This window comes from Jaculus jaculus, chromosome 15 (assembly GCF_020740685.1).
Source record: "Jaculus jaculus isolate mJacJac1 chromosome 15, mJacJac1.mat.Y.cur, whole genome shotgun sequence".
Lineage (NCBI taxonomy): Eukaryota > Metazoa > Chordata > Mammalia > Rodentia > Dipodidae > Jaculus > Jaculus jaculus.
Genome location: NC_059116.1, coordinates 36,214,583 through 36,242,465, shown reverse-complemented (window position 1 = coordinate 36,242,465; position 27,883 = coordinate 36,214,583). Strand labels below are relative to the sequence as shown.

General features: G+C 52.9%; 1 protein-coding gene across 2 annotated transcripts; it reads left to right on the top strand.

Annotated features, from left to right (window-relative positions):
- The first annotated feature begins 3,100 nt into the window (after positions 1–3,100).
- Positions 3,101–27,755, top strand: Sh3gl1 (SH3 domain containing GRB2 like 1, endophilin A2). Of its 2 annotated transcripts, XM_004654959.2 has the most exons (10): positions 3,102–3,269; positions 23,375–23,443; positions 23,721–23,793; positions 24,316–24,459; positions 24,629–24,762; positions 24,897–25,055; positions 25,144–25,247; positions 25,831–25,955; positions 26,092–26,148; positions 26,624–27,755. In XM_004654959.2, the coding sequence occupies exons 1-10, from the start codon at positions 3,225–3,227 to the stop codon at positions 26,818–26,820; spliced, it is 1,107 nt and encodes a 368-aa protein (XP_004655016.1). In that variant the 5' UTR covers positions 3,102–3,224; the 3' UTR covers positions 26,821–27,755. The 2 variants fall into 2 exon arrangements, with proteins under 2 accessions (XP_004655018.1, XP_004655016.1); XM_004654961.3 differs by lacking the exon at positions 25,831–25,955 and having other exon boundaries at positions 3,101–3,269; positions 26,624–26,762.
- The last annotated feature ends 128 nt before the right edge of the window (positions 27,756–27,883 follow it).

The following is a 27,883-nucleotide window of genomic DNA, read 5'->3' as shown; positions in this document are numbered from 1 at the left end:
CTCACCAACTATTCATATGGGGGTTGGGGAGATTGCTCAGTGGATAAAAGCACTTGCTTGCAGAACGTGCTGGCCCAGGTTGAATTCCCCAATACCCATGTAACTCCAGATGTACAAAGTGGTGCATGTGTCTGCAGTTGGTTTTCAATGGCAGGAGGGTCTTGCACGGCCATACATACTCTTATTCCAATACATATTTTTCCTTGGTTTTTCAAAGTAGGGTCTTGCTCTAACCCAGGCTGACCTTGAATTCACTATGTAGGTTCAGGGTGGCCTCAAACTGATAGGATCCTCCTACATCTACCTCCTACCTCCGAGTGCTGGGATTAAAGGGGTCACCACCACACCCAGGTAGGACATAACTGCTGGTTTTAAAATAATATTGATTGAATTGTAAGGGTCATGCAGACTGAAAAGCGCACACCTGTAATATCTGTACATGGGAAGCAGAGCCAGGATGGTCATGAACTCAAGCTTGAACCATGTAGCAGATCAGAGGCCAGCCTATCTCAAAAACAAAACAAAAGGGCTGAGAGATGGCTCAGATGGTAAAGTGTTTGCTGCACAAGCCTGAGGACCTAAGTTTGAATCCATAACCACATAGAAAGTCATGTTCTATAGTGTGAATGTCTGTAAACCTGGTGCACCCATAATACAGCAGGCAGAGAATCCTGTAGAAGCTTGTGGGACACTAGCTCACTTCTAACAAGGTGGAAGACAAAACCCATACCTGAAGCTGTCCTCTAACCTCCACAAATGTACCATAACATACATGTGCTTGCACTTACACACATGAACATGCACACATACATACCAAAGAACCGAAAAAAAATACATTGACAGGCCAGTTCATAAAAATTAATTCCAGCTGAGCATAGTGCTGCGTGCCTCTAATCCCAGCACTCAGGAGGCAGAGGTAGGAGAACCACGGTGAGTTCCAGGACACCCTGAGACTACATAATGAATTCTAGGTCAGCCTGAGCTAGAATGAAACCCTACCTGGAAAAACTCCCCCCCCCCAAATATTTCATTCTATAAAACTCAAATGCATACAGAGACATGTGTAAACTTCTTTATTGGCAGCTTCTATAGTTAATAAACCATGATAATTCCCTCACACCCCTACTGTCCCCCTCACAAATCTACCCTCCATCATATCCCTTCCCCCTCTCAATTAGTCTTTCTCTTTTTTCAGACACATTTTTATTATTTTATTTTATTTTTGGTTTTTCAAGGTAGAGTCTCACTCTAGCTCAGGCTGACCTGGAATTCATTATGTAGTCTCAGGGTGGCCTTGAACTCATGGCGATCCTCCTACCTCTGCCTCCCGAGTGCTGGAATTAAAGGCATGTGCCACCACGACCGGCATTTTTTTTTTAATTTTAGAGAGAGACATAGAACACATGCTCAGTGAGTCGTTCATTATTTTTCTGGAACATCTGTTAGCTGGTTCTCTCTATGTATATATGTATGTATATGTATGTATGTATATATGTATACATATATATAGAAATATACATTTCTATAAAATTTCTATTATATATTATTAGTATTATTATTGTTGAAAGGCTTGACCAACACGAGGAACCAGATCAGTAAAGCTAGCTCAGGTTTATTGGCACAGTTCTTGGGTAAGGTTCACTGGTCCCAAGATGTGAGGCCAGGGAAGTCACATCCAGTACCTAAGGTGCAGGTCTTTTAAAGGGCAGAGGGTAGAGGCTGGAGGGAGATGACCTGTTAGCCACAAACCAAGGGCAGGCTGAGGAAAGTAACTATTTCAAGGATGGAGGAAAGCAGAGGTCTCCTTACATGATTCCAACTAGGGAGTGGGCCAACCATTGGCTGGCAGGGGAGTCTTGAAACTGCTGGTCCTGATCATGCTCAGGAATGTGGGTGATAGGGTTATTGGAGGGCATGGCCACCATGTTAGGTCCTTTTGTTCTGAGTACGGTCCTGCCACCATGTCCGGCTTCGTCTATACATTTTTATCAATAAAAGTTAGTAAAGAGAAAGAAAATGGGTGCACCAGGACCTCCAACCACTGCAAATGAACTCCAGATGTATACACCACCTTGTGCATCTGGCTTGTGTGGGTAGTGGGGAATTGAGCCTCAAACCGGGGTCCTTCAGCTTTATAGGCAAGCACTTAACTGCCAAACCATCTCTCCAACCCATAAATACGTTTTTTAAAAAATTGACACAAAAAGATTAAATGGGAGGGCCAGAAGTGGAAACACACATCTTTAATCTCATCACTGGGGAGGCAGAGGAGGAGGATCACCCTGTGTTTGAGGCCACCTTGAGACTACATAGTGAATTCCAGGTCAGCCTGAGCTAGATCAAGACCCTACCTTGGGGGGGGGGGGAAGAATAAGTGTATTAACCTGGGGAAGCGTTTTAAAAATATTTATTTGAGGGAAAGAATGAATCAGAGTAAAGAGTGCCCCAGGGCCTCTAGCCACTGCAAACAACTCCAGACATATGGGTCACCTTGTGCATGTGGGTCCTGGGCAATCGCACCTGGGTCCATTGGGCTTCGCAGGCAAGTGCCTTAACCACTAAGCCATCTATCTGTCCATCCCTGGGGAGTCTTCTTGAGACATACCAAGTCGTGTCCTGTTTGTGACCAAAAAAGGGGGGCATCACTGGGGAAGGATGCTCAAGAGAGGGGAGCGACATTGAAGATGAGATTTAACCGAACTTCACAGAGAGGAGCCATCATGGATGACCTGTTATAACATAGCAGGGAGACACCTGCATGTGAACTGTATTCCTAGAAGTTTCTTTCTGGCTGAGAGTGAGTGGCCTTAGTCTACCACCTTCCCTTTCCAGCTGGAGGCGTATGTTAAACTCCAGACTGCGACTTTCACCTCACAGATCGGACTCCAGAGGGCGCTGCAGCCACCAGTGCCTCTCTAGGCTGCCATCTCCTCTCGTAGGTGAAGATTTCCTCTCACCACTTGCCTCTAAGGAAGTGCGCGGCGCGCGCCTTGAGGCCGGCAGGGGGCGCGCGCGCAGCGGCGGGTGCGTCACCGGAAGTGTGTGGTTGCCATGTAATATCCTGGCCGCGCGGGCGCGCGAGCGGCTGAGGCGGCTCGGGGCGGGCGCAGGGCGGGTGGCGGAGGCTCGCGGAGGCTCGGTGGTTCCCGGAAGCCTGTGGCTTGCGCCCCAGGAACTGCGGTTTGCTGAGTCGGAGCGGGCAGTTCCCGACGGCGGGCAGCAGCATGTCGGTGGCCGGTCTGAAGAAGCAGTTCTACAAGGCGAGCCAGGTGAGTGACAGCCGGGGGGCGGGGGAGGGGGGCAACCGGGTTACCAGGCCCGGTCTCCGCCGGGGGATGTCCACCTCGGACGGACACGGAGGTGTGTCAGGTGGCCCAGGCCCTGGTCACCTGGGACCTGAGAGACCCCAGTATTTCCTCCTCAGACGGATGGACAGAACTCAGATGCACTTTGATGGTGACCGGGGATACGAACCCCTCTTTCTCCCTCCCTCTCGAGAGGCGGATGGGGGATGCCGAGAAGGGGGAGGGGTGAAGAAACCACGTCGCCAAGCTTTCCATCCAAGACCAAGTGGAAAGACAAGAGGGGAGAGTGAGCTTGCATAGTCACGGTCAGCCCGTGCCCCCCTCCTCACAGTGTGTGCGCCCCTTCGGAAAACACGCTCGTGTGAACACACACTGAAACCCCTGTGCTCTCGGGGCTTTTGTGAGTTGTGTCTTGTGAGGTCACTTCGGAAGTGGGATTCTCCACCGTGGCATTTGGGGACGGATTGTTCCCTGGGGAAAGTCCTTGGCCTTCGCCCACTCCGTGGCAGAGCTCGAGTCTTCCGACGTCATCTAGTATGTCTCTAGAACTTACTTCTTGCTGTTTTCTTATTGAGGCCGAGTCTCACCATGTAGCCAAGGCTGTCCTGGAACTCCCCATTCTGCTTCAGTTCTCCCCCCCCCCCCATGCTGGGATTGAAGGGTCGGATGTCCTGCTCAGGAAAAAAAAAAAAAAATTATATATGTGTGTGTGTGTGTGTGTGTGTGTGTATAAAAATTAGTTGGAGGCCTTGAACTCGGGCTCAAGCAAGTCTTCAGAGTTCTTGGATGTATAGGAACATACCACTGTTCCCAGCTTCCCTCTATACTAATGTGCTAAAGCTTCTTGGATTTTTTTCTTTTTTTGTCTTTGAAGTGGGCTTTGTTAGGTCTCAAACTCATGATCCTCCTGCCTCAGCCTCCCAAGAGCTGGCATCACAGGCCTGTGTGTCTTGTCTAGCTGGGAGGGGTCGGTTTATAGAATACAGACTAGTATGTAGAATGCTATGTCCAAAGCTAATGGAATTTTTTGTTTTATTTTGAGGTAGGATCTTGCTCTAGCCCAGCTGACCTGGAATTCGCTATGTAGTCTCAGGGTGGCCTGGAACTCAGTGATCCTTCTACCTTTGCCTCCCAAGTACTGGAATTAAAGGTGTGTGCCACCATGCCTGGCTCTGTTTTGTTTTTTTGTTGTTACTCTACAGCTGTCTGTCTGTCTGGACTTCTTTCCGTGGTGGTGCTGGGAAAGGAACCCAGGGCTTTGCTCACGCTAGGGAAGTGTTGTATCACAGTGATGCCTCCCCAGCCCTGCATACATTTTCCATGTTTCAGATTTGGAGTGTTTGGAATGTCCATAGGTCTTGTGGCGCAAACTTGTAATCCAAACCACTCAATAGGCTGAGGCAGGAGGATTGAAAGTTCAGTGTCTGGGCCATGGAGTGAGTTCAAGACCATCCTGGGCAACTTAGCTAGAGCCTCTCTGGCTTATGTGGGTCCCAGGGAATTGAGCCTCCAACCAAGTGCTTAGGCCTCACACACAAGCGCTTAACCGCTAAGCCATCTCTCCAGCCCCTTTATTTTTATTTTAGAGAGAGAGAGAATAGGTGTGTCAGAGCCTCTAGCCACTGCAAACAAAATCCAGATGCATGTACCATCTTGTGCATCTGGCTTAAGTGGGTCCTGGGGAATCAAACCTGGGTTCTTTAGCTTTAAAGTTCAGGCAAGTGCCTTAACCACTAAGCCATCTCTCCAGCCCTAAAATTTATTTATTTAATTAATTTATTTGAGAGAGAGAGAAAATGATGGGTGTTCCAGGGCCGTTGTAAATGAACTACAGATGCATTTGCCACCTTCTGCATCTGACTTACGGGTGTCCTGGGGAATCAAACCTGGGTCCTTTGGCTTTGCAGGCAAATGCTTTAACCACTAAGCCATCTCTCCAGCCTCAAACAATTTTTTGTTTGTTTGTTTGTTTGTTTGTTTGTTTATGAAAGAGAGAATGGGCACACTAGTGCCTCCAGCCACTGCAAAGGAACACCAGACACATGTGCTACCTCCTGCATGTGGCATACATGGGTCCTGGAGAATTTGAACTTGGATTCTTTGGCTTTGCGGACAAGTGCCTTAACTACTATGCCATCTCTCCAGCCCTCCAATTTTTGAAAGCAGGAGTGGTCTGCTTAGAAGGTGGTTCAGTGGTGAAAGGCAAGTTTACAAAGCCTGCTGGTCCAGATTCAGTTTTCTATCCAGGAAAAGCCAGATGTAAAGTCACTTGTGAGTCGAATTTGTTTGCAGTGTCAAGAGACCCTGGCACACCCAGAGGCATAAACATGCAAAAATAAACAAACAAAAAAAACTCAGGAGGGTTACATGGGTCTGTAATCCTAGCACAGGTCAGACTGAGGCAGGAGGATCATTACAAGTTCAGTGCCAGGCTATCCAGAGCTACATAGTGAAACCCTGTCTCATAAAACAAACAGATAACTAAAATAAATAAAGAGTGACCTGGGGCGTAGCTCATTGGTGAGCAAGTCCAGGCCTCTGCTCATAATCTGGGGAAGGCTCTGGTCCACAGGATGCTCTGGATTTTGATCCAAGAGCCCTGGATGCTTCCGCAGGCTCAGAACCTTGGGTGTGGAGTTGGCATACACAGACTCCACAGAGGGATGAACAACAATGTTAGGAATTGTTTGGGCCGCTCTGGCCAAGGAGGCTCTCCAACAATTAGAGAGGGCCTCTGAGAGGGAAGAGCAGTTCCTCTGGCAGCAGCAGCTGGGATACTTCACGCCTGAGGCAGAAAGGGATGGTCCTAGTATTGTCCAAAGATTTGGGATTTATCTCTAAACATCTGAGGCTAGCTAGCCCCTGAGGGGAGCACAGGAATCCTGTGGGCTACTATGATGGGTACAGTAGACAGGAGGCCCTAAGGAGAGGTGTTTGCATTCCTCTGGACTTGTAAGAGTCTCTGAGCCCCTGGCGTAGAGGCCCCTCCTCTTCTCCCCCCCAGCTGTCAGGATCTGCTGGTGGCCCACACAGTCCCCTGCAGATACTACCAGAAGACCCCACTTGGGCCAGTCACCAGAAAGAACCATTTCACTCTGGAGGCCTGGGCAGCATCGCACAGCCTGTCTCAAGCTGAGCTGGTGCTGAGAATCACTTCACTGTTTCAGCATCCCAAGGTGCTGTCCTAGAGAGTGTCTGGTGGCCACAGCCTCCCTTTCAGCTCTGCTGAGCTATGCTCCTGGGAGTCACCCTGGTCACATCCATTTCTCTGTTTCTTTTCTCCCTCTCATTAACACCTCTTATCTTCTCCTGAGCCCTTGGAATATGACCTGTCAGAAAAACACCTGCTGTTTGGTGACCCCCCCTCCTGTGAGACAGGAGGGCTGTGAGCTCTGGGCCAGCCTGGGCTACATAGGGAGATCCTGTCCTCTTTTTTTGTTGTTGTTAATGTGGGTTTGCAGATACATGTGTATGTGAGCTTGCAGGTAGAGGACAGCCTTGGGTGTTGTTCCTTTGGAAATGTCTATCTCCCTGCCCCCCATAGGGTCTTATTGTAGCCCAGGCTGACCTGGAATTCACTATGCAGTCTCAGGCTAGCCTTGATCTCAGCAATCCTCCTACCTTGGCCCTGGGTGTGCTGGGATTAAAGGCGATTAAAATTTGGGCTGGAGGGATGGCTTAGTGGTTAAGCACTTGCCTGTGACACCTGAGGACCCCGGTTCAAGGCTCAATTCCCCAGGACCCACATTAGCCAGATGCACAAGGGCGCAAACACACTTGGAGTTCGTCTGCAGTGGCGGGAGGCCCTGGTGCGCCCATTCACTCTCTCTCTGTGGTCTCAAATAAATAAAAATAAATTTAAAAGGTGATTAAAATTTGTTTATTTGCAAACAGAGATATAGACACAAAGGAAGAGAGAGACAGAGACCCTGCCTGATTCTGTAAAGGAAAGACTTTTTTTTTTTTTTTTTTTTTTTGAGATAGGGTCTTTCCTTGGCCTGGAACTCACCAATTCCACTAGGCTGGCTGGCCAGTGAGCCCTGGGGTCCTCCTGCCTCTCCCTTTGCAACTCTGGGATCAGAGGAGTGCACTGTCACACCTGGAGTTTAAAAAATATATTTTTTTATTATTATTGTTGTTATTATTATTTTGAGAGAGATACTCAGAAATAGGCAGGTAGAGAGAGAGAGTGGGCGCATCAGGGCCTCCAGCCACTGCAAACGAACTCCAGATGTGTGTGCCCTCTTGTGCATCTGGTTTATATGGGTACTGGGGAGTTGAACCTAGATCCTTTGGCTTTGCAGGCAAGTGCCTTAATCACTAAGCCATCTCTCCAACCCCAACACCTGGCATTTTTTTTAAATTTTTTTTGGTTTATTTTTATTTACTTATTTGAGAGCGACAGACAGAGAAAGAGGCAGAGAGAGAGAGAGAGAGAATATGAATGAGCGCAACAGGGCCTCCAGCCACTGCAGACGAATTCCAGATGCGTGCGCCCCCTTGTGCATCTGGCTAACGTGGGACCTAGGGAATGGAGCCTCGAACTGGGGTCCTTAGGCTTCACAGGCAAGCACTTAACCGCTAAGCCATCTCTCCAGCCCCACACCTGGTATTTTTATGTGGGTTCTAGGGATCCAATTCATGTCCCTTGGGCAATGACACCTGTGATCACTGAATTGGGTCCATTTGACCAAGTCGTGATCTCTCCTGATACTTCGTTAGGCCTGAGAGAAGCCACACCCCACTCTATGCAAAAACACCCTCTTGTAGAACTAGAACACAGGATAGTCATGCCGTCCAGAGTCTGTAGCCAATGTCTGGGGACACGTTGAGGTGACACATTTTAGTGGGGACCACAACTCTGCAGTGGCAGAGCATGGATTGATTACCTGTCCCAAACATCAACAGTGAGGCACTGGGGAGCCTTCTGGAAGGTTGTCAGAAGTAAGAACGACTAACCGGGAGCAGATGTGACCCCTGCCGCCTTCCAAGCCAGTCTATGTAGATGCCCTGTGACCTTCCCCTCGGATACAGAAGGACACATGAGCAGAGCTTGGCCCACAGGTCCCCAAGGCTGCTTCAGGGCAACATGACCCTCTACCCTATCCTTATGGTTTCTCACCCAGGCTGCCACTGACCCTGTTCCAGTGCTCCACAAGGTTTGTCCTTATGGCCACCTGGGGAAGACGGCACCGCAGGCCGAGTGGGTGGAGTCCAGGGATGTTTGTGAACACAGAATGGCTTGCCCCCTCCCTCCACCATGAGCCATCAACCCCCTCCCAGCCTGGGCTACATAGTGACCCCTTGTCTCAAAACAAGAGGGCTGGGACTCAGTGGGTAGAGAACTTGCCTGGCATGCACAGGGTCCCGTGTTCTTACACCACATAAACCAGCATGATGGCACACACCTGTCATCCCAGCATTTGGGTAGTGGAGGCAGGAGGATCAGAAGTTCAAGGTTAGTGTCAGCTACATAGTTTCCGTTTGAGGTTTCAAGCAAGCAAATTTTATTTATTTGAGAGGGAGAAAGAGAGAATGGGCACACCAGGGCTTCTAGCTACTGCCAACAAACTCCAGATGCTTTATGTGGTTACTGGGGAATCAAACCTGGGCCATCAGGCTTTGCAAGCAAGAGCCTTTAAACACTAAGCCATCTCCCAATCCCCCAATTTGAGATTTTTAGAATCTCTCGTGCACAAAGTGGGGGCCTCAGAGGCTTGTCACTGTATTGCTAATGGGTGGGAATGGAGCTCCTGCTAGCAGGTGAGCCTGTGACCCTGCCTGATCTGTCCCTGTCCCACCAGGAATTCCTTCAGTAATGGCCTCTGCAGTCTTTCAGCCAGCAGAGACTTTGGGGTCCTGTGCAGTGGCATGGCGAGGGAAGTTGCTGTACTTCTGGGCTGGGGAAATGGAGGGATGGCGCTGCAGGTCCCCCTGCTTGGTCTGTGTAACCCACTCCCTCAGCACTCCTGGCACATGTGCACAAGAATTGGGGATACTGGGAATTGGGGTTCCGAGAGTCTCCTTAGACCTGAGGAAGTCATGCATGTACTACCCAGAAGTGCTGGATGGCTTCCTGCCTAGAATACTGCCTGGCTTTTTCTCCCTTCTTTTTTGCTTGAGAGAGGGAGTTTGAAAAGAAGGTTGAGTTGGTTTGGGCTAGGGAAAAAAAAATTGCCAACACTTGCCATAACCTTTTCTTTTTGGTGGTGTTGGGATAGAACCTGGGCCCTCCTGCTAGTCCTCACCCCTGAGCCCTGCCCCAGACCTGCCTCATGGCTTTGGACTGGGTTGCGGGCCACCTAGACCCAGGATCTGGGCTGCAGAGGAAACTCACATTCTATATGAGAGACAAACATGGGAAGGAGAGCAGGGCTGGAAGCTTGGGGACCCTAGGCCCCACATGAGGAGGCAGATCCGAGTAGGCGGTATTTGGGGATGGAAGTGAAGGACTCCCGCGTGACTGGCAAGCTCTCTACTGCTAACCCAACATTCCAGCCTCTGTTCTGATCTCTGCCAGATGTGATGTCCATGTCAAACACTCTAAGCCCTGTGTTCCTTGAGACGAACTGCTTATCTGAGCGTGTGAGCCCCAAACCCTACCATGCTTAATTATAGACTGGGTGCCTCGAAATCGCAGCCTGTGAGATGAAGGGTTCACAGTCACCTCTTATACCCTTGAAGAAATTGGGGGCTGTCTCATATCTTGGACTCTTCCAGACCCTGCACCTCTACTGCCAGCATTCTGTGGGACCTGAGCTCCCTGTCCCCCTTCAGTTACCCACACATCAGCCTCACCTCATTTCCCAGACCCTTTGAGCAGCCCAGCTCTGAGCTCCCCTTGCAGACATGGTCACACAGCTATGTCCTCGCTCCTGCCTTGCCTGTTGGCAATTTTCTCCTTCACAGTGGAACTGCCCCCAAATTACTCTGATCTAGAAAGTCTTGTGTTCAGTTTGGAAATAGCAGCCAGCTTCCCTGACGAGATTTCAGATGTCACACTGCGTGGAAGGGGGAATAGAAAATTCTGCTTTCCAAGGGAGCTGGGCTAGGAGGTCTCAGAATCAAAAGATCAGGCCACAGTAGCTTTTATTTATGTATTTATTTATTTACTTATTTGGTTTTTCAAGGTAGGGACTTGCTGTAGCCTAGGCTGACCTTGAATTCACTATGTAATCTCAGGTTGGCCTCAAACTCACAGCGATCCTCCTACCTCTGCCTCCCAAGTGCTGGATGCTACCACTCCTGGCTCCTAGAAGCTTTTGAAATTTATTGTTCTTTTTGTCTTTATTTTTTGTTCCAACACGGGGAAGGGATTATTGGTGTGCCAGGGCCTCTAACCACTGCAGTCGAACTCCAGGCATATGCATCACCTTGTGCTTCTGGCTTATGTGGGACCTGGAGAATTGAACATGAGTTATCAGGCTTCACAGGAAAGTGCTTAACTGCTAAGCCATCTCTCCAGCCCTGTTTTTGTCCTTTTTTATCTTTTTAGTTTTTCGAGGTAGGGTCTCTCTCTAGCCCAGGCTGAACTAGACTTCATTCAGGTGGTCTCAAACTCATGGTGATGTTCCACCATGCCCCAGCATCTTTTTTTTTAATATATATTTTATTTTATTTTTTAAATTTTTGGTCATTTTTATTTTTTTGAGAGAGACAATGGGCGCACCAGGGCTTCCAGCCACTGCAAACAAACTCCAGGTGCATGCACCCCTTGTGCATCTGGCTAACGTGGGTCCTGGGACATTGAGCCTTGAACCAGGGTCCTTAGGCTTCACAGGCAAGTGCTTAACCACTAAGCCATCTCTCCAGGCCCCTATTTCTTAAAAAAAAAAAAAAAAAGATTTATTTTTATTTATTTATTAGAGACAGAGAGCGAGAGGGTGAGAATGGGCACACCAGGGCCTCTGACCACTGGAAACAAACTCCATACGTATGTGCCACCATGTGCATCTGGCTTATGTGGGACCTGGAGAATCAAACCCGGGTCCTTAGGCTTCACAGGCATGTTTCTTAAGTGCTAAGCCACCTCTTCAGCCCAACATAATTCATTTTTTGAAAACACCTGAGCTTCAATTGTTAAATATTCTCTTTTCAAAAAATTTATTTATTTCTTTCTTTAATTACGGGGGGTGGGGAGAGAATGGGCATACCAGGTCCTCCAGCCACAGCAAATAAACTCCAGACATGTGAGCCATCTCATGCATCTGGCTTTTGTGGGGAATCAAACCTGAGGCTTTTGGCTTCACAGGCAAGTACCTTAACTGCTAAACCTTTAACCCCAGCCATATTTTCATCTTTTTTTTTCCTCCTTCTTTTTTTCCGTCTTTATGAGAGAGGATCTTACTCTGTAGTCCACACTGGTCTGGAAATCACTCTGTGACCAGAATGTCCTCAAACCCTAGGCCACATCCTTCTGCCTCAGCCTCCTGAGTGTGGAGATCACAGGTGTGTCCTGTCCTGCCTCACCCCATTAGCCTTTTAATCAGGTCCCTTTTCAGAGCTGTCCCTGAAAAGCTAGAGGGAAGCAGGCATGGCTTCCGCAGCAGCTGGACTCCCTCTGGGTTTCTCCCTCCTCTTTCCTGACCCACAGGCGGCCTTCTGGAGGATGGCCCCTCTTCCTCTTGCACTCAGCTCCTGAAAAATCTGCTGACAGGGCCCCTGTTGGGTGGGGGACACAGGGACCCTTTCCACCCACCACAGGAAGGCAGCCAGCATTTCCTCCCCAGCCCTGACTCAGCAGCCTGGTCTTGAAAGGCCTCTGCAGGCAGCGCCCTTCCCTCTGGCTATTAGATGAGACCCTAGTGGCTGGTGTCCTGCTGGGGATGGAAGATCATGGTTATATGTGGGAGACCTCCAGTGTTAGGCACCTTTCTAACCCTTCACCCTCATCTTCCTGGATCCTAGAGAGCTGAGACCCTGCTCAGCATCAGGTGGTGTGCAGTTCCGCAGGCTCCCAGGTGGCTGGGAAGTTAAAGGGTACAGCTAAGAGGAAGATTGTCCCTCTCCTGTACAGCTGGCAACAGGCTAGGCTGTCACCTGACTTCAGAGACCTTCCAGAGCCCCATCCCTGCTCCCTGCTTTAGATCCTGGCTGTGCTTGCAGCATGCAGTCACTCCAGTCTTGCAACCCTGCCTGGGCCACCCCATGGTATCGTACTCTGCCCTTCTCCTGTCCGTATGGATGGGAGTCCTCTGTCCCATCAACATCTCTGACACATGGTCTCCACCCTCACAACACATACCAGGGAATGTGTCATGTGGCAAGGGCCTAGGAGCAGGCTGTCCAGACACCTGGTGTTGAACCAGTGTCCTGCTGGATGGTAGCCTGCTGACCACTGTAAAGACCCTGACAAGGTGTTCCTAGTCTGAGCAGGAGTGGGACTGGTCCTTTGCAGGGTTCTATAGTGTCCTCGCAGGTGGCTCTACCCCATCCTGTCCCCAAGTAACTGGATGTCTGATGGGACCTCTGAAAACATCAGCAGAACAGGTCTGACTGGTCCAAAGAAAAAACACAGAACATTGCATGCTGTCCCCATCACCTGAGGGTGGCCTGCACTCAGCTGGGCCACCAGAGGCTGATGGGCAGTGTCACAGAGCAGGCTGAGGACAGAGCTGCAATATCAGCCTTCCTCCTTGGGAGGGACCCATCCCAATCCAGCCCTGCTGGCCTGCGGGAAATACCAGTTTCTCTGCCTGGGGTGTTCCTGGACCAGCACTGTCACTGGCTCCAGGTCCCATGGCCTGACTCACACCACTCACCATGCTTCACACCCCTGCCTGTGCCTTCTCCTGGGCATCTGCACTGCTGTTCTTGCCTGTCCCCTGGGTTCTCTGTGGCTCTCCCATTCTGTTCCTGAGCCACCACATCCTTTCTGCCTGCCGTCCACAACCTGGTGTCCCTCAACCCACATTTAGACGTGACATGTCTCATGACCCTTACTCACTCACTAGTCACCTTTCCCCAGGATATCCCCTCCCATGTAGGCCACCATGAGAAGTGCTTGCAGAAATCACCACTCACCATCAGGGCTGCTTACCTTGCTGAGCCGTGTGTGTGTCTGTCTCTGTCTGTCTGTCTCTCTCTCTCTATCTATTTCTCTCTCTCTCCCCAAGGCCAGAAATCAGCATTGGGTATCTTCCTCTATTGTGCTGCACTTTGCTTTTTTTTTTTTTCCTCAAGGCAGGGTCTTATACTAGCCCAGGCTGACCTGGAACTCACTATGTAGCTCAGGCTAACCTTAAACTCACAGAAATCCTCCTCCTGCCTCCCCCCCCCAGCCCCTCGTGCTGGGATTAAAGGTGTGTGCTACCATGCCCACCAGCACCTTGCCTTGCTTTTTTTTTTTTCTTCCCAGGTAGGGTCTCACAATAGCCCAGGCTGGCCTGGAATTCACTGAGTAGTCTCAGGGTGACCTCACACTCTTGGCAATCCTCCTACCTTGCCCTCTCCCCACCCCCCAGTGCTGGGATTAAAGATGTGCACTACCACACCCAGCAGCACCTTTCATTTGTTTTGTTTTGTTTGACATAGGGTCTCGCTGTAGCCCAGGCTGACCTGGAATTCACTATGTTGTCTCAGGGAGGCCTTGAACTCATGGCAGTCTTCCTACCTCTGCCTTACAGGTGCTGGGATTACAGGCATGCACCACCCTCCCTGGCAACCACCTTGCTTTTTGAGACAGGGTCTCTCACAGAACCCAGAGCCTCATTTCAAGTTGGCCTTTAAAGGGTTCTAGAGCTCCTGCCCAGAACCCACAGTGAGGACTGGGGCATGATCAGTAGTAGAGTGACAGCCTAGAACCACAGTAAGGGCTGGAGGTATGGTCAACAGTAGAGCTCCTGCTCAGCATGTTTGAGGTCCTGGGTTCCCAGAACTATGAATATGAAGTAACACCATCATTATATTTAGGTCACAGTCACAGGTTCGGAAGATCAGTACACAAACACTGCTTCATTGAGACCACCTCCAAGCATACAGGATTTCCTGTGGTCTAGTTAGTAACTAACTGTTCTTTAGGGTAGACCACAAGCATGGTGCTGTCCCTAAGACCAGGACCTGTGGCTAGCCTCCCAAAGTCATTGTCACGAGATGCCTCACCCAATGTGAGAGGACATTTCTGTTGGCTGTGAGCTCCAGGTGGGTGAATCTAGCTTCTTCTTTTTTTTTCTTTTTCTTTTTTTTTTTTGAGGTAAGGTCTTGCTGTAGCCCAGGCTGACCTGAAATTCACTATGTAGTCTCAGGGTGGCCTCGAACTCACAGCAATCCTCCTACCTCTGCCTCCCGAGTGCTGGGATTAAAGGTGTGTGTCACCACACCTGGTGAATCTACCTTCTTGAACGGAGAGCAAGGCCACATGCTAATGGCTTGATGATGTGTTCACCAAAGCCCAACCCTGTGTTTTGTCTGACAGCAGTGGTCAGTGGTCTGCCAGATTTCCATCATCTTAGCCAGATGCCTGGGAGGATCAGCTTTTTTAGGGGAAAGGTTTGTCCTGGCTTAGTGTTGGAGGACCCATTCATGGTCTCTTGGCTGCATTGCTTTGGGCACCCATTGCTGGAGTGTATGGCAGAGCAAAACCTTGTTTTGTGGCCAGGAAGCAAAAACAAAAGAGAGAAGAGACAGTTCTGAGCCTGACAGCAGCGGCCTTCCCACAGAGGACCTTTAGTAATCTAATGTCGTCATGACTTTAGTGCAAACCCATCAAAACCCCATCCCAGAGCCAGGTATGGTGGTCCACACCTGGAGTGCCAGCATTCGGGGCACTGAGGTAGGAGAATCACCATAAGTTCAAGGCCAGCCTGGGCTGGGGCGAAACTCTACCTAAAAAAAGAAAGTCATAGGCTGGAGAGATGGCTTAGCAATTAAGGCACTTGCCTGCAAAGCCAAATGACCCAGGTTTGATTCCTCAGGACCCACGTAAGACAGATGCACAAGGTGGCGCATGTGTTTGGAGTTTGTTTGCAGCAACTGAAGGCCCTTGCAAGCCCAGTTAACTCTCCCTCTCTCTCTAATAAATAACACTTTAAAAAAAAAAAGAAAAGAAGCCGGGCGTGTCGGCGCACGCCTTTAATCCCAGCACTTGGGAGGCAGAGGTAGGAGGATCGCCATGAGTTCAAGGCCACCCTGAGACTACAGAGTTAATTCCAGGTTAGCCTGGACAAGAGTGAGACCCTACCTCGAAAAACCAAAAAAAAAAAAAAAAAAAAAAGAAAAGAAAAAGAAAGAAAGTCAGCTGGAGAGATGGCTTAGCAGTTAAGGCGTTTGCCTAAGGACCCCAGTTCAATTCCCCAGGTCCCACATAAGCCAGATGCGCAAGGGGGCTCATGTGTCTGGAGTTCGTTTATAGTGGCTAAAGGCCCTGGTGCACCCACTCTCTCTTTCTATCTGCCTCTCTCTCTCTCTCTCAAATAAATAAATAAATATTTTTTTTAAAAAGTCACCTTGTCCCAGGCTGGGTTCTGATTCAGCCCTCATTGGCACAGGTCCCATGCCCCCTTCTCTACCTCTGTTTCCACTGCGCTGCTGCTTCCTCCCTCAAAGACAGGGACCTCACAGGTGCATGCTGTTGTCATTCCTGCACTTTGCAGATAAAAATGGAAAATGCACATGACCTTGAAAGGGTGGACCTGACTGGACTGATCTGGACCAGGGTTAGACTGAGGGTTGGTGGGTCAGAGCCACCAACATCCCAGGTGTGTGCCATGGTGGCTGTGAGAGACTTCGGTCCTGCCCTGGGCAGCCCAGAGGGAGAGGCATTGGCCTGTGTGTGGGAAGGGCACCAGGGTGACTCACAGAGGAAGGCTCAGCTGGAATTTGGATGTAGGCAGAGGTGAGGAAGAAGAGTGCTGGTGACTGTTCTGCTCTGCTCTGCGCTGTCCTGTGCCCGTGTGGAGCCAGTTCCTCCCCCAGGCTGCTATTGAGGGCAGAAGAGATGGTGACATTCTTTCCTCTGTGACTGACAGAGAAGGAATGGAGACCTGGAGGGCGGGAGCTTGGCTCCTGCAGACTCTGTCATGGGAATGACTGTGCCCAGCTGCCCAGACAGGGAGGGCAGAGGAAGGTGGGCCATCTGGGTGGCAAAAGTCTGACCACCAGGCTGGAAGCAGAAGGGTAGCTGCATGGTATGCTAGGGACAGCAGCTTCACCTAGAAGAGAGGAAGGTCGCTCATAGCACTAGCCAGATGGAAACATGGTAGCCACAGTGTGGTGGACATGGGACTTTGCTCAGCCTGTCCTGAGGGTCCACAGGTGGCACCACATGGAAAAGATATATTCCTTTCTTCCTTGTTCTTTGGTTGGTTTTTGAGACCGGGTCTCATGTAGCCCAGGCTGGCCTTGAACTCACTGTGTAGCTGAGGGAGGCTGACTGTGACTCTGAGGATCCTCTTGCCTCCTGTGGAGTGCTGGGATGACAGGCACACCACCACACCCAGCTCCTTCCTTCTTAAAGAATGGTCTGTGGGCAGGCTGACCAACCCAGCATAAGGGAGAAGGTTGACATCCCCTTCCCCCACCAGAGCTCATATACATCTGAGCACTGTTGGTCCAGGCCCCTCCTCTCCTTGTCACCCGGCCTGTCTCGTGACCTTGTGGGCACGCCTGCTTTGATTTGTTTGACACACCAAGGGCAAGGCCATTCATTTATTATTTATTATCTCAATTTTTGTCCCAACAAACCTGCGTGCCCCAGCTCCTCCCAGGCACAAAGCCCTTGTTCCTCTATGGCTGCCTCAGGACAGTGGCTTCTATGCCGAAACTGTCAGTCAGGAGATCCACAACAAAGAGGCAGGTGCTGCCTCCCCCATACTCACCCACACGACCTGGTGTTATGGACAGGCAGATTGGAGCCATTGAGGCTGAGTGCCCCCGCCCACGTCATGCTCCTCTCCTGACTACAGTCGGTAATGAGGCCATGCCGTGTGTCCTTCAAAGAAACCTGCTCTTCCCACGTGCTTTCGTCTCGCTCTCCGCCTGCCCCAGAGCAGACCTGTTGCTTTCTCAGGGGTTGTCCTATGAGAAGACCCAGCCCAGCTTGCTCACATCCTCTTCCACTCTGGTGAGGGCCTGGCTTTGGACTGTGGGCTGCAGTTTTTGGCCAGGGACAACCCACCCTGCCCCAGTGCCTAGCAGGCCACTAAGTTCCCTGCTTCCTTGTCTCAGACTGTGGTGGTGGAGAGTCGGGTCAGGGACGCTGTCTGTGAACAGGGCTGTGTGTGGACAAGACTCGATTGATGAGACCCAGGAAAGGTGGTTCAAATGTAGTAGCTGCACCAGCCACTCTGCCCACTCACTGTGCAGCCGGAGCCTTGTCTTGCACAGAGCTAGTCACCACGGCCACCAGCATCCTTCTGCCCCTGCTATCATGAGACAGTCCCCCCTGCGCTCCTCTAGTCCGTGCATCATTGGCATTCCAGCCTCAGGAGAGGTGTTCTTCAGCCTCACACCCATGGTGTCACTATAATTGTTCCCTCTTAGTGGCTGGAGTCATGGCTGGGCCCTCAGTCTGGTGTCTAGAGCAGACCTGGGCTGTCCTGGTGTCTGGAATATGAGTCCGTGCTGGAACCTTCTCCAGCATCCAGTTCTTCCCTTTCTGGACTGCAGCCATTGTAGTCTGTGAACAGGGGCAAATCAGAGGTGTGGGACCCCAAGAACCCCATGACATCCTAAGTCACCCTTTGTCACAGCACTGCTTGGCCCTGGTCAACATGTAGCACCCTCCTTTTTCCATTTGTAGAGTGCAGACAACTGCCTAGTGGCCAACCGGTGTCAGCAGGTACTGTCCTTCCCTTCTGGGGATTGTGAGTAGTAAAGGCTGGGGCATGAAGTCTTCTTCTACAAGCCAGGCAAGAAGGTGCCTCCTGGTACCCACAGGCCTGTCCTGGGGACATGATCAGCTGGCCTGCCTGCACTGAGCCAGAGGGCTGCAATCTCATACACAGCTTCTGCCCTTTGGAACACCCAGAAGCTTCTGTGAAAATCCCAGGATTATTGATCCTGAGAGCTGGACCATGTGTGCTTAGGCCCTAGATAGGATGTGGGGTGGGAGACATACAAGTCTCCAGGACCTAAGACTAACAACTGATCTGCCAACCCTGGGCTATCACAATGCAGGCCGGCTGTGACTAGAATGGCAGTCCTGGAGTCATCTCCACTACCTACCCCCTGGGCAGCAAAGCAAAGAGCTGGGATGCAGACGTCATCCACCCTAGGGATGTGGTATTGTGCTGTATTGGGTTGCCCCTGTGTGCTGCCTGGGGCTGGGCCAGGGGCACTGACTAGCCAGGCCACTATCACCCTACTGATCCCGGTCTTAAGGAGATGGTGGGGTTACAGAGTTGTAGGGAGTCCCTACAGTCTGGGAGGTGGGAGGCGGGAGGCAGCTGGAGCCATCTGGCTCTGATGTAAGGCTGGATCTCTAGCCGCCCTCTCCTCTGAGAGTAAACCTTGGGCTTCCAGCCCCTCGCTGTCCTGTGGGAGCTTGACCCCTCCCCTCCTCCCAAGTTGAGCTGTCCACAGTCCTTGTCTGTCTCAGGGATGGGCTGGTGGTGGTGGCTGCAGGCGCAGTCTCATAGCCAGTTCCTGAGTCATGGTTTCCACCACTGCCACTCAGCAAGGCGGCTCAGAAACCACATTGCTGAGGGGCAGGAGGGGAGGAGTTGCACATGGGGACATGTTGGGTTCCTGTTAGGCTTAAGGAAGTTCAGTCCTGCCTGCAGTCACAGAAGGGGTGGAGGCTCAGCTCACACAATCAGTCAGATCCCAAATATTTACAAGAGCCTGTGATGGAGGATAAGGGCCCAGGCGTGTCCTTTGGCCTCCTCTGGCACTGCAGTGGACTCTTGGTCTTCGCCCCTCTTGGCACCCACCCCCAACTCAGTGCCACTCCAACAGCAGCACACATGTCCTCATCTCACACTGTGGCTCCAGGAACCAAGACCCCCTGTGGCACATTGGCCAGACCAACCTCCTGGCTTGTCCCCTGCCCTAGAAACTCAGTGCCACCCTGGAGGTAGATGGCTTGAAACTGAGCCCTCCATGAGGGGTTCTGGCCACCGTCCTGGTCACACTGGGGTTCCTTCCTGCAGAGCCCAGTGTGCCACTGAGCGCCACCTGCAATATCGCCTTGAGGAAGCTGGGCACAAGCAGACATAGAGGCAGGCTAAGTGTGGACATGGGCTCCACGGCTCCCTAGGGAAGGAGGAACAGGCTCTAGGTGCCGTGACAGCAGGGTGGCCTCTAGTGGGGACTGGCTCCTTCTCTGAGAAGACGGGGTTATCCTGGGCACAGCTTCTGCACCGGCAGCCTCAGGGCCTCTCTACTCCTTAGTTCTCCATCCATGAAACAGTAACGTCCCTATGTCACCTTCAAACAAGAGTGATGAATGGCCTGGCTTTTGGGGAGCCCAGCCTGTGCTCTCCCTGCACCCCCCTCCCACTATCCCCCTATCCAGAAGAGGCCTCTTTCATGGCTTCTCAGCTTCCCAGCACCCTCTGTGTGCTATCCCACCTCATGTTTCTACCCCCATTGTCCTGTGATGGCCGCACAGTCAGGACAGACTCCTGGTGTGCTGTGGACATGGTCCATCGTGGTGGGCAGCTGGCACTGGTCTCAGCTTCTGGAGCCACAGTGCTCAGATGGGCAGCATATCCTTGAGGGTGAGAGGCCCCAGCCTCCATGTAGCTCTAGTTCTGCTAGGCTGGCCCAGATCCACTAGTCGGCCTCCAACTTGGGCCTTGGGCCTTGGGCCTGGCATTAGGCCAGGTCCCCTCTGCAGGGAACAGACAAAGTCCCCACCCTCGAGGGCTCCACTGAGGAGGGATAGGGAAGAACGGGAGGCATTGCCTAGCATAGGCAGTGTCACTGTGGGGCTGCTGGGCAGCAGGTAGAAGTCACCAGCTGAGCACAGGACAGCACCCCCAGCCTACACCTGGCTTCAAGCCACAGCCCGGCAGTGGACCCAGCACAGTTAATTCTCACTCACTGGGATTGGATGGGAGGACCATGGGCTGACCCTGAGGGATGAGGCACATCCAGCCTGTGTCCCTTAACCCCATGTGGTTTCCCTGTGCCCCATGCTGTGCTATTGTTACTAGACCTTTACTGTCAGGGTGAGCTTCCCATAGCACTGAGCCCACAGGTTGGCCGACCTATTTTTCTGTGTCCTCTTGATCAGGTTTCCTTGCTAAGACGATGCAGTGGCCAGGCCTTCTTTCCATGGGTGGCAGCCAGACTGGGCAGGACTAGATTCGGTCTGCCAGCTGCCTCGAAGGGGCCGGCACAGCCAGCTGGCAGGGCAGCCAGCCCCACACCCAGGGAGAGCTCTGGCTGTGCCTGGCTCATCACACATGTCCTCCCTTCTGCCCATGCAAGCCATGGTGTTCTTGCCATGTTTCTGTGACTCTGCTTTGTGTGTGTCCCTCCACCACACCTCTTTCCCACGTCTGATTCCATACCCTCCGGATGAGCGAATCTCCAGAACTCTAAGCAGTACCAGTCTGAAAGAATGCTGCACGTTCTGTTGGGGCTGTTTTGTTGTTTTTCTCTTCCTTAGTACTGCATAGAGCCTCACATCTGTGGGGAGTCACGTGCTGTGGGGTGAAGCTCATCTCCGTGTGAGGTTCGTTGGCTGGCCAAGAGCCTGGTTCACAGGCAGTTAAACAGTCCAGCCAGGCTGAATGGTGTAGGCACAGGCTGCCCACCTCTAGTAGCCACCTGGCAGACATCTGGCAAGTTAGGAGCTAAGACATATTCATGGCCCCACTCTGCTCACCTTGTGCTTCAAGGGGAAACAGTCTGGGGTTGGGGATTTAGCTCATTGGTAGAGTGCCTGCCTAGTACATGCAAAGCACTGGGTTCTGTCCCCAGCACCGAGGGACAAGGCAGGTCCTCATTGGTAAGCTTCACAAGACATGGGCTGGCCACATGTGGGGCCAAGGCTTCGGGTGATTTCTTAGGATGGGTCCTGTCCTAGGATGAGGAGTGGTGCAGACATGGGGCTCACAGCACAGCCTTCATGACCTGCAGGAGCAGGGACCAACTTGTCCCTCATACCTGTGAGACCTGTTGATGGTCTTTGTCTTAGCAGCGAGACAGGGTTGTGCTCTCTCGCGGCCATGACCAGATGATACTGCTATGAGAGCCACCTGCACCCTACACAAGGCCAGCTCTATCATGTCACCTTGTACAACAGTTCTCTGAGGGGCAGCTGTGGTGGGATGCCCTATAATCAGGCATCAGTCCTGTCTGCTTTGCTGGGGAGGGGGGTAGTTGGCTTGTTCACTCTTGGTCTGGGCCTCTCTTGTGTGTGCTGGTCCCCCTCTCATGAGCTGGAGAGGGGCCAAGTGTGTCAGAGCAATGGGGCTGTTGAGAAGGCACTACCTTGCAGAACGTTATGGCCTGGGTTTGAGTCCCTAGTTGCCCCCATGTAAAGCCAGAGGCACATGGCACATGTGTCTGGAGTTCTTTTCCAGATACCAGAGTATGGGTGACCCATATGAGGGGACACTCAACTGTACCTTTGTTGCCCTGGCCACTTCATGTGGAAGCACCTCCTGCCTTGACACCCTCTCTTTGCCCCACCATCCTATCTGGTATCAAGCAGGTGGCTAGTCCCAGGTGCCCTCCACCGGAAACTGGTCACGGCTCTGAGTTTCTCAGAAAGAGCCTTACCTCGGTGGGTGGCCACCCCAGCTTCAGATATCCTGCTTCCCCCAGACCTGGAGAAGTGAAACTGCCCCAGGAAAGGAAGTGGAGCACCCCAGAAACAACCACTGATGGGCCACCTCCCCTTGAGACCAGTTTCCCGGATCCCCTCCTCCCTCCCACACCGAGTACAGGCTGGGTGGGTGTTTCCAATGCCTGGCACCTCTGTAGCCTCCTGGCTTCCTGCTGTCTTAGGCCACTTCCTTCCTGGCTGTCCTAACAAGGACCTTGCTGTCCTTGCTTGTGGCCTGGGACACCACCTACCCTGCTGGATCCCAACAGCACAGTGGAAGTCTTTCTCCCATCAGATTTGGGTCACCTGGCCAACATGGCTTCCCAGGAGGAAGCCAGCCAGCCCTGCTATTCACTCTCATTAGCCTGTGAGCGAACGTCACTAGAAAAGCCCTGCTCCATGCTTGCTGACATCGTCGTCCCACACCCAGGCTTAGTAGCAGACCTGTCGTACTCCTCCCAGAAAGTATCTCTGTCCCAGACACCAGGACCCACATGGCAGTGGACTATGCATGCTTCTGACCCAGACTATAGTTGTCCTCATGTGATTTAAGAGGAGAGTCTGCAAGTTTCTTGGGTGTGACAAGGACAGCCCCAGGGAACCTTGTGGTTCAAGCCCGCCCCCTCCCCCCCAGCTCACTCATGGGCAAGGCCTGTTCATTTCCTACGTCTGTGGCCACCGTTAGTATCTGATGTCCCAGTGCTTGGGCCAGGTGCACACTGCTTTATTCATACAGCCATGCTGGAGCTGGGTCTCTGCCTTGTCCCCTGTGCCATGGACCCGAAGGAGTGTTTGTTAGCCCTATGTCCTGGGCTTCCCTTGAAGTCTTGTCACAGCACACATCTGTCCCCAAGGAGCCATCCTCATGGGTGTCACCAAGATAATCGCTGCAGTCACAGTGACTCAAGTGGTCGTACACCTTGTAGACAAGCCCATAGTGTCCACTCCCCTGCTAGGCAGGCAGGCCCCAGGATCATAGCCGGTGTTGGACACAGTTTCCACACCTCTGCTGCCTCTCAGGAAAGTTGACCCAAGAAGCTTCAGAAGGGTGGGTGACCCCCAACATTGTCACTAGGGTGTCTGCCTAGGCACTCCTGGGCTGCAGAGGATCACAGGAGCCATGAGGTCTGCCCACATGGTATGTGCCCCTGTGAGGGCAGCATTTGATTCTGAGCAAAGCCACTGCACCTCCAGGCCTCACCCAGACATCCCGTCTGCCTGTTAGTGGCAGACTGTCCCATTTAGCCTCCTCCCTGCCACTTGGGAATATTGCCAGAAAGTACTGAAGCCATTGTGACTTCTCCCTGTCCTCCTCCGGGCTTCACTGTTTGTTTTTCCTTCTGTCCACCAGCTGGTCAGCGAGAAGGTCGGAGGAGCCGAGGGGACCAAGCTAGATGATGACTTCAAAGAAATGGAGAAGGTGAGGAGCATGCCCACAGGACATCAGCACTCACCCAAGAGGCCCTGGGCCCCGGAGCTTCCCGAGAAGAAGCTGATCCTGCCTCCCATGGGTGCACAAGGTCCCACAGGCACTGCAGGAGCTGGGCATTGGGTGTCCTCCTGGGGCCCCAGTAAGCTGAAGGAGGGGGAACTGGTGGGCTGGGTGTGACAGATGGAGGATGGGGGTATGGGGCCTTTGCCCCAGCTCCGTTTTGGTTCCCAGTGCCACCACCCACAGGCTGCCTTTCTCTCCACAGAAGGTGGACGTCACCAGCAAGGCCGTGGCAGAAGTGCTGGTCAGAACCATTGAGTACTTGCAGCCCAACCCAGGTAGGGGCACCACCTGACCCATGGGCTGGCTAAACTGTGGTGCCCAGGATGGGTGGCTTGGTTGGCTCCATACCTCCAAAGCTGTCCTTGACGTTGGCTGGTGGCTCTGCATTTCGGCTACAGCTCAGCTTCTTTCTCAGAGCTTTGCTCGTGGCCATCCCAGCCTCTCATCACTACTAAGCTAGCAGTCATTGCACAGAAGGGCCCCTTCCCCTCCTGACTTACTGCACCAGCATGTACTGGGGCTGGGAACCTGGACCACACCACTGAGCCCATACCTGACCAGTGTGCCTTTGTAGATGAGGGACAGGCCTTGGTTATAAGGAGGCCTGGGGAGAGAGAGGAACAGTATTTTAACAGTCCCCTGTCCTGGCTGCTGGGAGTCCACAGATTCATGCCCTTCTCATCTCCTGGCCCATTGGCCACCTCAGTCACATGGATTCTGAGCTGGGTTGTACCCCAAGACAGGATGGGGAGATCAATCCATGGCATCCACCTGACAGACTCCTAACCCCACTGCAGCCTCGCGGGCCAAGCTGACCATGCTCAACACAGTGTCTAAGATTCGAGGCCAGGTGAAGAACCCTGGCTACCCACAGTCGGAGGGGCTGCTAGGCGAATGTATGATCCGCCATGGGAAGGAGCTGGGTGGCGAATCCAACTTTGGTGAGTGGGTGTGAGCTCTCACCCCACCCCCCACCATGCACGGTGGGGGATGGAAGGGCTGCAGAGATGGGCAGAGAGCACAGAGCCCAGTGTCCAGGGGTCCTGGGGGGAAGCCCTGCAGCTGCCAGGCACAGGCTGTGGAGCTGGAGGCCACCACCCCTCCCTGTAGGCGATGCCCTGCTGGATGCGGGGGAGTCCATGAAGCGCCTGGCTGAGGTGAAGGACTCGCTGGACATCGAGGTCAAGCAGAACTTCATTGACCCACTGCAGAACCTATGCGACAAGGACCTGAAGGAGATCCAGGTACAGCAGCATCATTGCCTGGTCCCTGGCCGAGCAGGGAGGACAGCGGGCATGTGTCATCATTCATCCCCAAGCCTAGGGGTAGCCAGGATATGTCTAGTGTTGCCTAGTCACACAGTCTGCGCCACCCACAGCACCACCTTAAGAAGCTGGAAGGCCGCCGCTTGGACTTTGACTACAAGAAGAAGCGGCAGGGCAAGATCCCAGATGAGGAGCTGCGCCAGGCTCTGGAGAAGTTCGAGGAGTCCAAGGAGGTGGCTGAAACCAGTATGCACAACCTGCTGGAGACTGACGTGCGTGTGCTGAGGGCCAGCCCTCCAGAACTGCCTGGGAGCTGTGGGGGCCACATCATCTGAGACCTTTGTCCCCTCTGTTCCACAGATCGAGCAGGTAAGTCAGCTCTCAGCCCTGGTGGACGCGCAGCTCGACTACCACCGGCAGGCCGTGCAGATCCTGGACGAACTGGCAGAGAAGCTTAAACGGAGGTGAGTGACCTCTGCACTGCATGGTCTGCAAGACTAGTACCTGGAGGGTTGCCGTGCGCCCTCTGCTGACCGGTGTGGGCAACTGCAGGACACTGGCCCTGGGTTTGTGTGAAGAGCCCTCCCAGCCAGCTGCTCCTCCCATGCTGTGTGTTAGTGGCATCCAGGAGCAAGCAGGGTCTACGGGCTCATCCTGGTTCCTGAGACATAGATAGCCTGACTCAAACAGGACACAGCTGAGCCCCGGGTACACCCTGGCTAATAGACCACCTGTTCCCTGCCTAGGGCTCAGCCTAGCAAGCTGCCCCGAGGCCATTGTGCCTAGGGTCTATCAATCACACATTCCCTGGGTTGCAAGGGGTTTCATGGTGTGCAGGGAGCATTCAGGGGCTAGGGTGATCAGGTGCCCAAGGTTGGGAACCAGGCAAGGGTTTGGGTCCAACTGGGTCACAGAGTACACATGGGTCCTATCAGCCTGTAGTGGGCATGTCCTTCCATGCCAGACAGGGTCCTGGTGGGTGGGGGACAGCAGTAGGAACAGTAAGGGAGGGTGCATAGTCCACTACTTGGGGCTTATTCTTGGCAGGGTACACGATGCCTCCTCACGCCCCAAGCGGGAGTACAAGCCTAAGCCCCGGGAGCCCTTTGACCTTGGAGAGACAGAGCAGCCCAACGGGGGCTTCCCCTGTGCCCCTGCACCCAAAATCACAGGTAGCAGGACAGGGCCATGGAGGGTGGTGGGGCTGGAATCAACCCCGTCTCTGAGAGCCAGGCCACAGGTGGGGTCAGAGGGGACCTGACCAGGAATCAGGCCCATCCAGACTGCTCAGTGCCTATGTGTTTACAGCGTCGTCATCGTTCCGATCATCTGACAAACCAGCCAGGACGCCCAGCAGGAGCATGCGTAAGTGTTCCCAGGGTGCTGGGTTTCTCGAAGTAGGGTCTCACTCTAGCTCAGGCTGACCTGGAATTCACTATGTATTCTCAGGGTGGCTTTGAACTCACAGTGATCCTCCTACCTCTGCCTCCCAAGTGCTGGGATTAAAAGTGTGTGCCACCACGCCTGCCTTTTTTTTTTTTTTTTTTTTTTTTTGAGTATGGTGCACTAGGGCCTTTTGACAGTGCATGGGCCCATGAAACCCAGACATGTGCCACTTTATGTGGGCGATAGAGAGCTGAACATGGGCCAGCTGGCTTTGCAAGCAAGAGCTTCCTGCTGAACCATCTTCCACAGCCTGTCAGCCTCACAGTGCCCACCCCATTTGACCCCATGATGTAGATGTCCTTAGGCAGGACCAGGGACCAAGAGGATGTCCTCAGGTGCTAGCCAGGAGGAAGGCCAGAGCCTGCCCTGATGCCCCTCCACTTTCTGCCTGCAGCACCTCTGGACCAGCCAAGCTGCAAGGCACTGTATGACTTTGAGCCTGAGAACGACGGCGAGCTGGGCTTCCGCGAGGGCGACCTCATCACACTCACTAACCAGATCGATGAGAACTGGTACGAGGGAATGCTGCGTGGCCAGTCAGGCTTCTTCCCACTCAGCTATGTGGAGGTGCTGGTGCCCCTGCCACAGTGACCGTGCGCCTAGATGGCCGCCTCCAGCCAGCTCCCACATTCCGCTGGGCCGGCCTCTCCATCCTTGCAGGTGAGGCCCGTTTGCACTGGCACCTGGCTCACCAGCAGCAGGGCTAACACTAAGGTGCTCTGATAAACACTACCGTTCCTGTTTCCTGGGGTAATGACTCCAGGGGGACCCACTTCAGCCCACACCCCAGCCCCAGCTGTCCTGATATCAGGGCCCAGTCCAAGTCCCACCACACCAGGAGGCCCATGCTCAGGCCCTCTGCCTTCATGGGTAGGGTGGGATGGATGCCATCCCTAGAGCTCCCACGTTGGATTCCTGCCCAGCCCATTGCTGGCAATGGGCCTCAGTCCCCTGTTCATGCTCCCCAGAGGCATAGGCACAGCCTTACACACCTACCATTCTCTGGGATCTGAAGCCTCTGGCCTCCCTAGCCTCAAATCCTCACCGCTGTGGCCCTGCAGAGGCAGGCCAGGACCTGAGGCTACCCGCACCTGAACTGAGCTGAGTCCCCCCAGCTCCTTAGCCAAGAACATGAAGTGTCCCTGGCCCTAGCTGCCACTTCCAGCTGTGTGCTTGCACACGCACACACATGTGCACCTCCCAAGGGACCACAGATGCAACCCAAGGTCAAGCACAAGGCTCTGAAGAATGTCCCCAGACTCCAGCCGCTGGCACCTCCCCTCTGTAAACCATCACCCTTACCATCCTGCCCTGTGGACCTCGCCTTCCCCAGACCCCTGCAGGCGGTTGACAGGTCCTTCATGGCCACTGCCTCCGCTCTGCTTTCTCCTCCCACCCAGGTGTCAGCTGAGTGGGGTCCTTGAGCCTGGCCTCAGTCACATTCCCGATGGGCTGCTCACTCCCAGCCTGAGCCAAATGGAAATGTACTCCTGGTTTTTTAAAAAAGTATTAAATGTCTTTCTACAGCCTGGTCTCTGGGCACTGTGGTTGGGCTGGATAGGCAGACAGCCAAGTGTCCCATCTCCCACCCCACAAATGTTGCCAGTGGATATCTACAAGGGCACCATGGGTTGGGGGGACAGAACAGGAAGGC

What these genes read in the sequence shown, in the direction of transcription:
- Sh3gl1 (XM_004654959.2), top strand. Translation starts at nt 3,225, where the DNA reads ATGTCGGTGGCCGGTCTGAAGAAGCAGTTCTACAAGGCGAGCCAG. An exon ending in GCAGAGAAGCTTAAACGGAG is followed by an intron (nt 25,248 to 25,830) that starts GTGAGTGACCTC and finishes TATTCTTGGCAG; the next exon opens with GGTACACGATGCCTCCTCAC. An exon ending in CCCTGCACCCAAAATCACAG is followed by an intron (nt 25,956 to 26,091) that starts GTAGCAGGACAG and finishes ATGTGTTTACAG; the next exon opens with CGTCGTCATCGTTCCGATCA.